We start from the raw sequence: 8,250 nt of genomic DNA, 5'->3' as shown, positions 1-8,250 counted from the left end.
GGTCTGATTGCCAGCTTAGGCCCAATCCCCTGTGGAGCAGGCCTCAGCCAGCAGATGGTCATCCCCTGAGGGGTCCCAGACTGTGAGAGGGCACAGGCCGGGCTGAGGGACCTCCCCCCGCCCCCCGAGTGCACAAATTTTTGTGCACCAGGCCTCTAGTCTTATGTAATAAAAGCCTAATGTGGTAAGTGTCTGGTTGTCCGGTCATCTGTTCAACCAATCAAAGCGTAATATGCTAATGATATGCTAAGGTTGCTCAACCACTTGCTATGACATGTACTGACCACCAGGGAGCAGCTTGCTTCTGGGGTATGGCTGATTGGGACTGAGTGAGATGGTCTGGACATGCCCTAGAGCCCTCCTGTGGTCCCTCCCTGGCCGGCCAACCTCCTGCATCCCTTTCCTGCCCCAATTGTGCACTGATGGGGTCCCTCAGCCTGGCCTGCACCCTCTCTCAATCTGGGACCCCCTCGGGGGATGTCAGAGAGCCGGTTTCAGCCTGATGGTGGAATGACCGGTCTCTACGATGCACACTGACCACCAGGGCAGCTCAACATAGGAGCTGCCCCCTGCCTGGTAGTCAGTGAGCTCCCATAGGGGGAGTGCCACTCAGCCAGAAGCCGGGCTCACAGCTGGTGAGTGCAGCAGGCGGTGGCGGGAGCTTCACAAGGGCTCCCGGACTTGGAGAGGGCACAGGCTGGGCTGAGGGACACCCCCTACCCCCGAGTGCACGAATTTCATGCACTGGGCCTCTAGTAGGGATATAAAAGTTTGATGGCAATTTGAATGCCCCAAACCACATTGGGAAGGTGGCAGGAAATATGCACACAAAGAATATATTTTATTTTATTACATGGATTAAAATATGGAACACATAATGGGAAAATTAGCTTGTTATATATTTTCTCTAAAATAATTACCAAAATAAGTTTGGTAAAATACCCCTACCCCCGAGTGCACGAATTTCATGCACTGGGCCTCTAGTAGGGATATAAAAGTTTGATGGCAATTTGAATGCCCCAAACCACATTGGGAAGGTGGCAGGAAATATGCACACAAAGAATATATTTTATTTTATTACATGGATTAAAATATGGAACACATAATGGGAAAATTAGCTTGTTATATATTTTCTCTAAAATAATTACCAAAATAAGTTTGGTAAAATAAGTTTGAAGAATGCTGACATAATTAGGTAACCAATTCAGTTTTACTTTTTTTCTAAAGAGCATGACTTGTACTGTGATTACCAGGAGGGATGCATCATATTTTTTATTAAAATTAAGCCATTATTACTCAAAAAGTACATGAACTATAAAACACTGTCTCTTGATCTTTAGAGAAGGTTACATAGTGTTTTCTCTGTTTTCAGAATGGAAATTCTCCCGAAACCTTGGAGGAAATCTTTCCTGGCCGCGAGCAGCTACATCAGGGACCACCTGAACGCCATGAACCCCACGATGCTGGCGGTGCTGGACCTGTGGCACAGCACCTTCAAGTGAGTGTCTGGCTGGGCTGAGTTTTGTGTTGTTTTTGAGATGGAAATTATCGCATTGCATCTTCACTGTTTCCTTTCTGCTTTAACGGCAAATATTAAAAATATCACCAATTCAATGTAAGTATCTAAGCACAGTTTTAAATGAGCAATATAGAAATGTATAGAATACAAAGTAAACACTGCCTCTATCTCTAAGCCAGTTCTCCCCTCCCCATCCCATACCCTGATATCACGCAATCTTTTTTTAATATATATTTTTTATTGTTGATAGTATTATAGATATCTCCCATTTTTCCTCCTTTCCCTTCTCACACAATCTTTAAGGGGTAATTACACTTAAGGGGCTGAATTATCATGCCCTGTTTTTTTTAAAATATATTTTTATTGATCTCTGAGAGGAAGGGAGAGGGAGAGATAAAAACGTCAATGATGAGAGAGAATCGATGAGCTGCCTCCTGCACCACCCACACTGGGGATTGAGCCCAAAAGCCAGCCATGTGCCCTGACGAAATTGAATGCTGACCTCCAGGTTCATAGGTTGATGCTCAACCACTAAGCCACCCCGGCTGGGCATATCACGCCCTGTTTTGAATCCCACAGAACACTGGCTGCTCCCTAGACAATATTGCCCATGCGCGTGGCCCGAGTGACGGTCCTGGGTGACCTGGGCCAGGCATCACCTCCGGGACCCTGTCCTGGCGGGGACGGGCCAGCAGGCGGAGCTCTGGTGGGCGCTGCGAGGCTGGGGAGCTGGTCGCCCGGCTGAGGCCGGTTTGCCTCGTGTTCTGGAAGCTCCATCTTCATCATCTCCCCTTCCCCGAACCGCCACTTCCAGGGCGCTGGGGTTGTGTCTTTGTAAATGTGCAAAAGTAATGCATATGTGTTATTTTTCTTAAAGAAGGCCTCCCAACAGCCCCCTCAAAACATGGACGGGCCCCGCTTTATGGCAGAGGAGATGGCATCCTGGCCTAGGAGGATTTGGGGGGAGAAGGGGAGGCGGGGTCTACGAGCCTTTTCTCCCGCCACCACGTGTGTCTTCCTCTCGGCCACCGCAGGTGGAGCTGCGGGACACACCGGGCTGGGCGGGCTCCGGGGCTCAGCTTGTCCAGAAAGGGCGAGGCTTTGTCTGTGAGTAGCAATCAACCGATTTGAAATGTGTTTTTTGTTTACTAGCCGGGATTTTATATTGACCTTTAAGTAAAAATTAAATGTGATGTTTTTTTAAAAAATTTTTGTGAGTTTATTTGAGCCAAACTGTCGACATATGCCGGGAGGCAGAACCTCAACGAATTGAGATAATGCTCCCTAAATGTGATGTTTTTAATTGTGGTTACTATCTTTCAGATAATATAGAAATCACTTAATCACATGGAAATAGGGAAGAAATCTAGAGTTAAATTATAGTAACACAATTATACCAATAGGTAATCAATGAGTAGACCACATATATTAAGTCCATAAGTTTACTACCTACATTATCTTCTACATAATTTGTTGTTTCAGGTCTTATATGTAGGTCTTTGATTCATTTTGAGTTAGTTTTTGTGTATGGGGACAAATGGAACCACAAAAGACCCCAGATAGCTAAAGCAATCCTGAGAAAAAAGAACAAAGCTGGAGGTGTCACACTCCCTGACTTCAGATTATACTACAAAGTGACAGTCATTAAAACAGCATGGCACTGGTAGAAAAATAGACACACAGACCAATGAAACAGAATTGGGAGTCCAGAAATAAACCTACATGTACATGGGCAAATACATTTTTTATAATGCAGCCAAAAACATATGATGGATGGGGAAAAGCCTCTTCAACAAATGGTGCTGGGAAAGTTGGAAAGTCACGTGCAAAAGCATATTAATTATATTTAAAATCATAATGTCTCATGTGCTTGAGTTTTTAATTTTATGAAACACAAATTTTAGTGATAAAACTTAGAAATATCATATATTTTTTAGAAGGGATCAAATAGCAAAATACTACATACGAAAACATCTCATACTTAAATCACTGTTCATTTGTATCTCACAGGAAATTACGTTTAATTGATACAGAAGAATTTCACAATCGCCAGGAGGCATTAGAGCTGTCAAATTTTCAGACCATCATCATGAGACACCTGGAAACTGCCAAAGAGGCTCTACTTAAAACGTAAAGTTTTGACAGAGGATAATGAACTTAAAGATGAGATTGGTGGGGTTCTGCATTTTTAACTGCCTTTAGAAGATCAATTTTAACAAGTTTGTAATCATTTCTGCTTAAGAGTTAAATATGATATGGTTAACTGCTCTGGTCTGTGATATCTACCCAAATGTTCTATGCAGCACAGATTGTACAGAAACCAAAATGATTATGATTGACGGTTACTTTTTTCTTAATGTCTGGTTTCCACCTCAGCTCTGATTTATTTCGCTTAACACAATACTCTCAAGATTCGTCCTTATTGTCCCATGGGGGGATGACCATCAGTTAGTGACTTCCCAGATATCTATCTGACATCTACTGTTGGCACATGCAAGTTGCTAGGCTTTTTCCATTGTGCTTTTGGATGAGAGATGCAGAGGAGTTTAAAGAATGATGGGGAAAATATATTCTTTAAAGTAGTTTACAATCTCATTGGAGGTTCGATTTGCCAAATGATAATTGCACCAGGGCTCCATCTAAAAGGGTAAGGCTGTCCCAAGTTCGAACCCTTAGCTCCCAAGTTCTGCAAAAGCCCTCACAGCATTTCCCCCACTTACTTCCTCCTGTTTTCTAGCCGATCGTCTCTACTATAGGCAGTGACACGATCAGATATATTATCTTCACCAAGCCCACCGGTTCTACTTACTATTCTACCCCAGATCCTTTTCTCAGGGTCTATCTATTCTTTTAAAAATATATATATTTTTATTGATTTCAGAGAGGGAGGGAGAGGGAGAGAGGGAGAGAAACATCAATGGTGAGAGAGAATCATTGATCGGTTGCCTCCTGCCTCCCTCACACTGGGGCTCGAGCCCACAACCCGGGCATGTGCCCTGACCAGGAATCAAATCCTGACCTCCTGGTTCATAAGTCGGCGGGGCATCATTTCTGTCTATTCTTTGGTGAAACTGCCGTCTTCACTATAAAACCCTTCTTCACTAGTAAATGGGAAATTCCATCTCTGTCCTTTGACGTCAAAGCTGTTTTGCTGCCATGACACATGGCCTTCATTATTGTGAGAGAAGGGATGATGTCATAAAGTTTTATATCTCCCATGACATGTTCCCAGCACACAGTAGACACTGAACACATATTTGTTCACTAGAGGCCCGATGCACGGAATTCGTGCAAGAGTTGGCCTTCCTTCCCCCGGCTGCCGGCACTGGCTTCCCTCTGGCACCCGGGACCCGGGCTTCCCTCGCAGCCCCAGCTTCATCCGGAAGGTCGTCGGAAAGGACATCTGGTCTAATTAGCATATTATGCTTTTATTATTATAGTTGGGATAGATGCATATATTTAAAGCTTAGCTTGCTCCTCAAGCACTCAGGCAACTCCTGAGATTATGAATTCCCTGTTTTAAAAAATTCATTATATCTTGTGAAAGAGGTACCAGCATTCCTGAATTTTGTAGTGTTGGACAGTGGTTTTGTAAACTGAAAACTTCACCTATTATCATTCTGATCTATCTATATATGAGTTTCACTGTTTTCCTTTTATCATAAGGATACATACACATTTTAATCTCAGTCACTCAGGATTTCACATTCAAGGGAATAAAAATACAATATGCTTGATTTGTACCTTATTTTCAAGTCATTGTGAAATGGATAGAACAGCATAGAATGCCACTGGGTTGAACCCAGCAAACGCTCCCTTGGCTCAATCAGTTGTTCACATGCTCGCTTTCAGCAAATCCGTTCCCCGGAGAACATTTGGGAGCCTGGACGGCAGGAGTACCTTGTAATAGTCTATAAAGTTAGGTGTCGTATTTTTCTAAAGGCTCTGATGAAAGTGTCCGTTCCTGGGAGACGGGAAACAGGCCAGCGCTCACATTCCGGGAGCGGGCAGTGTCACTTAGCGCCGTGCCGCTCTGCGAAGGCCTTCAGCTGTCCAGACGTTACCGGTACCGCTCCGTGCGAAAGGGGTCATTCGCTAAGAGCGTGAGCTTTTAAGAGCCTGTTGTTCTTTCAAGGTGGTTTCCGGAAGTGCAGAACATCTATTACCAAGGCAACAAAAAGAAGCAGCTGCCCACGGGCGAGAGCAGCGCCAAGCTGGAGGCCTTTTTCAACTGCGCCGCGGCGCTGATGACCTTACAGCTGCAGGACCTCACGCTGTCCTCCATGCAGGACTTCACAGACCTGATCGCACAGCCCCCAGTATGTTTGGCTCAGCTACACCAGCATCCATTTACTAACTTACTCGTGTTCAGTCTTTTCAGGGAAGAAAGGCTAAAATGCCTTTACCAGTGGGACAGCAGCCAGTACAGGGTGGGGCATAATGAGGTTACACTGTTCTTTCAGAAAATAAAACAATAATTAATAAATAATAGCACAAGAACAAACTGTGTTTCGCATACTCACAACTATAAACCTTCTTTTGCCTCACCTTGTATGTCCTTTGACCTCTTATGCTTATCTGTTTAAAAAAACCACACAAAGTTAGCAGTAATGTGAACCTATGAGTTTAAGAGATGTGGGTATCCATCAGCACATTGGTGAGGATTAGCAGCAATGAGTGAAAATTCCCATAATTAGGAAATTTGGGTCATGATGGCCGGGGAACGTTTCCACGAGAAACTCTCTTCTTTCCGGAAGAGGTTCTATTACAGTGTGAGCCGGACCTGGGACTTTGCTTTTGTCTGGGAATTTGAATGTTCTCCCGTTGGGCTCTTTTTTTGCGCGATTCTCCGTGCACACCCTCCTTTTCCCAGAATCTGTAGGCCCCATGGCTGCTAGGCACCAGCAAGTCCAGCTGGGAGTCACTTGCCCTTCTCAGTAGCTCTTCGTCGGCTTAACCGTCCAGGCGTCAGAGGACCGGTGGGCTCCCCGTATTCCCACGGGGCCAGCACGCTTCTCAGTCTAGCACAGTTCATCTGTGCGGAGTGGGGCAGAAGCAGGTTTACAGTCGTTCATCTGGAAAGTGATACACTAATTAATAAATAACAACCCAAGAATATATGCTTTTTTGCAGGATTCTGTCAGAGCTTTTGAACATCCAGGTTTCATCATGAGGCTGCTTCTTGATAATGACACCATTAAGTTTGAACCTCAGTTCGAAGACTATATAGACATCTTTTTAAATATTTATGATGTCATGATTAAAGCTGTCAGTTTTGTGCCGAGGGTTGAGACAAAATTGTATTCCAAGTGGGTAAGTGACAAGTATATTCTGATTGCTTGGATTGGCATGGTATTCACTTCAAAAGGGGCAGACAGGGATCCTCTGCTCTGGAGAATTTAAATAGCCTCGTAACATTGACCTATGAGGAAGTTTTGCTCCAAAAGAATATTGTTTTCCCATTAACTTCCCTAACAATACACCTAGTTTCTCAGTCCAGCCTTCCACTGGGATCTGCTGGTCAGAGAGGGACCGTCCCAGGCTAGCGTACTTTCCGGGATGATCAGACAGAAATGGAAAGAGAAAGCAGAAAGAGAAATGGAATGTCCCTCTGTTCAAAGTTCATGCCCAGGGAGAAACAGAGATCTTACAAGTTACTCACCTTAGAAGGAGACAGAAGGACGCATGGAGGAGGATGGTTTACCAAAGTCTGCGTTGTTGGAGATGGCTTTACTAGAACACCACTTAAATACCAGCTTTAGAGAGGCCTTGGAGTAAGACAATGAGCATGCTCTTGATCTTTGGCAGCAACTGCAGAGGTGGAATTCAGATAGATGTTTCTTACACAAATTTTTATAGAAATTAAAGGAGAAATTTAACAAATTTTAAATTAAACCTTTTCCCCCATGGAAGGCAAACCTACAAGGAACTTAAAGTGTTGTGAGTCCGCGTACATCACCATCTCTTGATATGATGTGAGATGCTTTTGAACACTGAACTGTCTCATCTAATATATCATTTCCCTTCGCACTTGATAGGAACTGATTAGAAGTCACAGGAAAACAATACTTTCTAATATAGTTCCCAAGTACTGGTCTCCAGTTCTCTTTAGAAAAATAAATCTATAGCCTTTAAACATTACACAGGCTGTTAATACATTTGAGAAACATTCCGTAATGAACATAATGAGCTTCACATTAGAGCCAATGATCTCACATGGCATACAGTACATAGCAGAGATGGCTTTAGTCTAAAGTTCTTTCTGAGAAAAGATGACACCCTCATCCACGGAGCCAAGGGGTGAGGTGGTGGTGGTGGTGGGATTCACTCAAGTTCTCATGAAGCATCTGTAGTTCTAAGCAAAATAATTTCCTGAAATGCCCACTAGGGGGCATAGTGGTCAAATGCACCCTGGATCCCTGACTAAATTAGTTCTCTGAAAGAATCCTTAGATATTGTCCAATAGAATGCTGCAGGGCACCCACTAACTTGGTTCCAGATGATGAACCATGTGGGCACATTTACTTGTCCTCTCTTTTTTTTAAAATATATTTTACTGATTTTTACAGAGAGGAAGGGAGAGGGATAGAGAGTTAGAAACATCGATGAGAGAGAAACATCGATCAGCTGCCTCTTGCACACCCCCTACTGGGGATGTGCCCACAACCAAGGTACATGCCCCTGACCAGAATCAAACCTTCAGTCTGCAGGCCGACGCTCTATCCATTGAG

General features: G+C 44.0%; 1 protein-coding gene across 1 annotated transcript in view; it reads left to right on the top strand.

The window, feature by feature from the left end:
* DNAH7 (dynein, axonemal, heavy chain 7) overlaps nt 1-8,250 on the top strand; it is a 150,787-nt gene that overhangs the window by 16,669 nt on the left and 125,868 nt on the right. Inside the window, exons 8-11 of the mRNA XM_015566120.1 lie at nt 1,373-1,498; nt 3,530-3,649; nt 5,655-5,838; nt 6,653-6,832. Coding sequence (XP_015421606.1) covers nt 1,373-1,498; nt 3,530-3,649; nt 5,655-5,838; nt 6,653-6,832 — 610 coding nt within the window. The remainder of the gene's footprint in view (nt 1-1,372; nt 1,499-3,529; nt 3,650-5,654; nt 5,839-6,652; nt 6,833-8,250) is intronic.

This window comes from Myotis davidii, unplaced genomic scaffold (genome assembly GCF_000327345.1).
Source record: "Myotis davidii unplaced genomic scaffold, ASM32734v1 scaffold221, whole genome shotgun sequence".
NCBI classification, from domain to species: Eukaryota; Metazoa; Chordata; class Mammalia; order Chiroptera; family Vespertilionidae; genus Myotis; species Myotis davidii.
The sequence above is the reverse complement of the archived record's forward strand: the minus strand, read 5'-3'. Positions and strand labels throughout refer to the sequence as shown.